General features: G+C 30.5%; 1 protein-coding gene across 3 annotated transcripts; it reads right to left on the reverse strand.

The window, feature by feature from the left end:
* Positions 1 to 259: 259 nt before the first annotated feature.
* On the reverse strand, positions 260 to 2,477 carry LOC131648161 (transcription factor TCP4-like). Of its 3 annotated transcripts, none has more exons than XM_058917946.1 (3): positions 2,319 to 2,477; positions 682 to 1,938; positions 260 to 513 (listed from the first exon to the last, which is right to left on the reverse strand). In XM_058917946.1, exon 2 carries the CDS (start codon positions 1,731 to 1,733, stop codon positions 723 to 725), a length of 1,011 nt encoding a protein of 336 aa, XP_058773929.1. In that variant the 5' UTR covers positions 1,734 to 1,938; positions 2,319 to 2,477; the 3' UTR covers positions 260 to 513; positions 682 to 722. The 3 variants fall into 3 exon arrangements, with proteins under 3 accessions (XP_058773929.1, XP_058773931.1, XP_058773930.1); XM_058917948.1 differs by having other exon boundaries at positions 682 to 1,932; positions 2,319 to 2,476; XM_058917947.1 differs by having other exon boundaries at positions 682 to 2,477.
* Between the last annotated feature and the right edge of the window lie 2,057 nt (positions 2,478 to 4,534).

A 4,534-nucleotide genomic window follows, 5' to 3' on the forward strand; every position in this document is an offset into this window, starting at 1 on the left:
AGAACACATCTTTAAAATGAGTTATTTGAGTGTAAACAATAATGACTTTTAATCAACTTATGAAATTTTCGGTTATTGTTGTTGTTGTTCAAACTTTTTCTCAATCATAAAGATTTAATATATAGATCCTCTTTTGACCAACATTTGCACTCATAACAACCTAATTAAAGGATAAGTTATTTACCAACTGTATCCCAACAAGCTGGTGTATAGTATTCTTAACTACTTTCATGAAACAATTTGTTAGAACTATGGTGGATCAAAACAAAATCCAGCTGGAATCCATATATTAATTGAGCAAAGTATCATCAAATAATACATAATGCTTAAGTATATATCTAGCAGCAGTGAATCAAAACCAGCAGTAAACACACTTTCAGTTGCTTAAAAAACACCAATGTCAATGGTTGCAATAACAGAAAATAAATAAAGTTACAAAAAACTGAATCCAACCAGACAAACATTCTGTCCTTCATAATCTTCCCATGTTCTCATATCTAGTACACAATGCCCCTGCATAACAACATTCAACATAGAATTTTAAACTGTCTCGGATCGTAATCTAGGCCACAATCGCGACGCAATGTGACCATGATTTAGCCTTCATTAGTAATATTTTACTGAAATTTTTCGCAATATAAAGAATCGTGACATGAAACCTGTTTAAGGTTAGTGGAATACCTGATAGAAAGATTGCAGCATTATGCAGTTGATGTTTCTGATTAGTGATGAGAATTAGAAGACGACGATGGCTGGTCCGAACCAACTCCATCTTCTCCTTGAATTCTAGCAGGAATACCGAAACCTGTCAAAGCATCAGACAAAAACCTGCTACCAAAGATTGAACCATGGTGAACCTGTTGTTGAGATTTCTGGTTATGATGATCCACGGACGAATCCGCCATTGGAATATCATTCCAAGGACGAAGCGAAGGCGAAAAACTGGACTGAAGGGTCCCCCTATGGGCGGAAAAGGCCGAACCTTGGCCTAGAAACGGCGCAGGCGAATTATTAACCATGAAACCTGTTCTATTCATATTCATATTCATATTCATATCAGTTTCTGTTCCATGATGATCATTGTTCCAATTCACAATCCTATGATAATTACCATCAAATCCAACATGAGTTGAACCAGAAAAAAGTGTTTGATCATTAGAACCTGAATTGTCCTGGAATGAATGAAGAGAAAGACCAAGATCCTGTGTTGAATTGTTTGTTCTTGAGATTATATCAGAAGAGTAGTTCTGAAAATTCATCGAATCGCCAACGGAACTCGTCGGAAAAAACGCTATAGCATCATTATCAATACTTGATTGAATGAAACCTGAATGGTTATGATTCTGCTGCAAATTGTAACCAGAAGATTCTGAATTTTCTGCAGCAACAACCATTTCACTTGATTCTAAACCATTATTGTTATTATTCTCTTCCTCTTGAAACTCCTGTGCTGCATTTTGAATTGGATTCCATGGAGGAAGCTCATCAAGCTTATCAATAGCAGACTTAGCCTTCTTGATAAGCCAATCAACCGCTTTACTCGGCCTATCGTAGCCGAGCCGATCTTGAACATCGTAGAACTGTATCGCGGTATGCGCTGATAATCGAACGCGCCGATCGCGAGGGCCTTTCGCAGTGTATACCTTGCTATGTCTATCTTTTCTGCCAGTTGCTCTAACAATGTGACCTCCTTGAACTTGAACTATTTCTCCACCAGTACTCTTCATTCCCATTAGTTTCTCTACCTTAGAATTTTCAAAACAATGCTTCTACTGATATTTTTCTCTAATGTGCAAATTGATGCCACTTGATTTAAAGTTTATGCTTCAAAATTCTTGATTATGACATCCACTATAAAGGGTTTGATTCTTTTTTGTGGCCTTGTTTTTTTCTCTTCTAGTTGATGTTGAATTTGTTATAGATTTTCTTCATCTGCAGCTACAAACATACAAACAAACCAAAACATGTAATAGAAAGAAACATTTCATGTCATCATGTGAATGAATATGAATATACAAAACAACAAAAGTGAATCACTCAATGTTTTGTTTATGGGATTTGAACCAATTCATGTGCTAAAAGAGTGCTAAAAGAGAGTAAAAGGACATAGTATATAAATTAAATTATGTTGAGAATCCCAAAATTTTCTATAGAGTAAAATTTTGTTAAGCTTTTAACTTGGATTGAGCATTGATTTTGATGAGAGGGGGTAAAAACACAAACTACAATAGGACATTGAAAAGTGTGATGTATGTCACATGGGGTTCAGAAGGTTTATGAGTGGATGATGCAGAATGAGGGGAAGAAAAAAATGGTACCTTTGGCCTATGAGAGCTTGTAGATGCTTGTGAAAAGAGTGACAAAGTGTGCAATGAGAGAAGAGAGTAAAGATTTTTTTGGTCTTCTTTTAGCCCCACAAATGCTATTGTAACATTACAACAACTTGTCTACAAACTCAAACTATATTATTATATCAGTCTTTTCTTTTTGAGTTTAACAACTAGGGGTGGGAATAGGCTAAGCTAGGCTAGGCTTTATAAGGCCTGGGTCTGGTCTACGATAAACTTACAAGGCCTGAGTCTGGCCTATGGCCTACTATAGGCTCGTTTTTTCAGCCTGGCCTGGCCTTTTTAAAAGTCTGGCCTGGCCTGAAAGCCTATTTAAAAGCCTCTTTCTTATTAATGTTTTCAATTAATTCATATTACTTAAGAAGCCTTATAAGTCGCATATATATGAACATTTAGACCAACCTATTTAGCATTTTTTCTAATATATATGCATATATAGACCAATCTATTTAACGCTTTTTCTAATATCTATGCATATATAGGCCAATCTATTTAGACTAATTTTTATATATATGAAAATATAGGCCGACCTACAAGGTTTTATAGGCTTTTTTAATAGCCTAGGTTTGGCCTATTTTATTAAATAGGCTTTTAAAAAAGCCCAAGCCTGGCCTTTTTATCAAATAGGCCTGGCCTGACCTGACCTTAAGTAGGCTAGGCTATAGGCCCCTGTAGGCCGGTCTGGCCTATTCCCACCCCTATTAACAACAAACTTTCTCAATATTCAACTACATAAAACATCTTATGACAAGTTTGTTCATTATTACATCAATTAATTTAATATTTAACAATCTAGAATATTTAATGACAAGTTTGTTCATTATTACATCAATTCATTCAGCTATCTAAGATGATTAGTTTATAAAAATAATGTTTCTTATATTTATGATAATTTTAGTAATTTATTATATCATTTCACATTTTTCACAATAATAAATGATCATGATTAATTTTGTAAAAACATATTAATACTAATTAAAAGTTTGAGAACGACAATTTAAAAATAATTAAAACTTTTCAAAATGAAACTTTAAAAATAGGAAATATACTCTTTCACTCTCTGTTTTATAATGAATATCACTTATTAAATATTATTTAGTTTTCAATGTGATATTAATTATATTTTGATTATATATGTGTAATTATTTCTAAATTCTTATATTTTATTTTTTTAATTATGACTGTGAAAAACACTTAATAATTGATAAAGATAATTTAATAAATTATTATTCTCATTTTTTATTTATTGCAAATTTAAATGTATGTGCAAAATCATTAACAGATATTTATTTTAAAATAGATATGGTAATTACCTCTTTATTTGTTTCTGAAGCTTCCATTAATCTGAAAAAATTTCTCTGATTCGTAAAAAGTATTTTATTTAAGAAGTAATTATTTTTTATAGTAATGCAACATATTATTATTACTAAGTGAATAATATATATAAATATATATATATATATATATATATATATATAAAATAAAGAGTTAAATATATTTTTAGTTCCTATAAATTATCAAATTTTGTTTTTTATTTCTATAAAAATAAATGATATGTTTTAGTCTCTAGAAAATTATTATATACGTAATTTTAGTCTCCGCTCTTAAACCAATAGATATTTTTAAACGACTCTTTTGCAAACACATTGAGAATATTATAAAATTCTTTGGAAAAAAAAAACTCAAAATTTAATTTTTAATTTAAAATTTTTATTACTTTTATAATTATTTTTTAAAATTTTAAAAATACTATTAGTTAATTAAATATATATTTATCTTTTATTACTTAATCAATTAGTCTCATCATATCTCATTTAATCAAATAATTAATTTATTAATTTAATGATAGAAATTAATTTATGAATAATAAAAGATTGATCATTTTCTTTTTCCTTAAACTTTTTTATTAAAAAAAAATTGTTTAAAAGATGTGAATATAGTTTAATGTCGGTACAGTAACCCTTGTAGTTGGTATGATTAAGGTGGTGGATGATAAAGAAAGGTAACTCTCCCAATTGGCAAAATACCATATCTTCTACCCACAACCATTGATAATGACATCTAACAGCTTTTTTTGCTTTCTTTCTTATCTCTCTACTTTTTTTAGTTTTTCACTTTTCACTATTAAGAAATGTGTGATTTCATTAAAAGAAACAACATCCACTGTGCACCCTCATTACACTGCT

This window comes from Vicia villosa, linkage group LG2 (genome assembly GCF_029867415.1).
Source record: "Vicia villosa cultivar HV-30 ecotype Madison, WI linkage group LG2, Vvil1.0, whole genome shotgun sequence".
Lineage (NCBI taxonomy): Eukaryota > Viridiplantae > Streptophyta > Magnoliopsida > Fabales > Fabaceae > Vicia > Vicia villosa.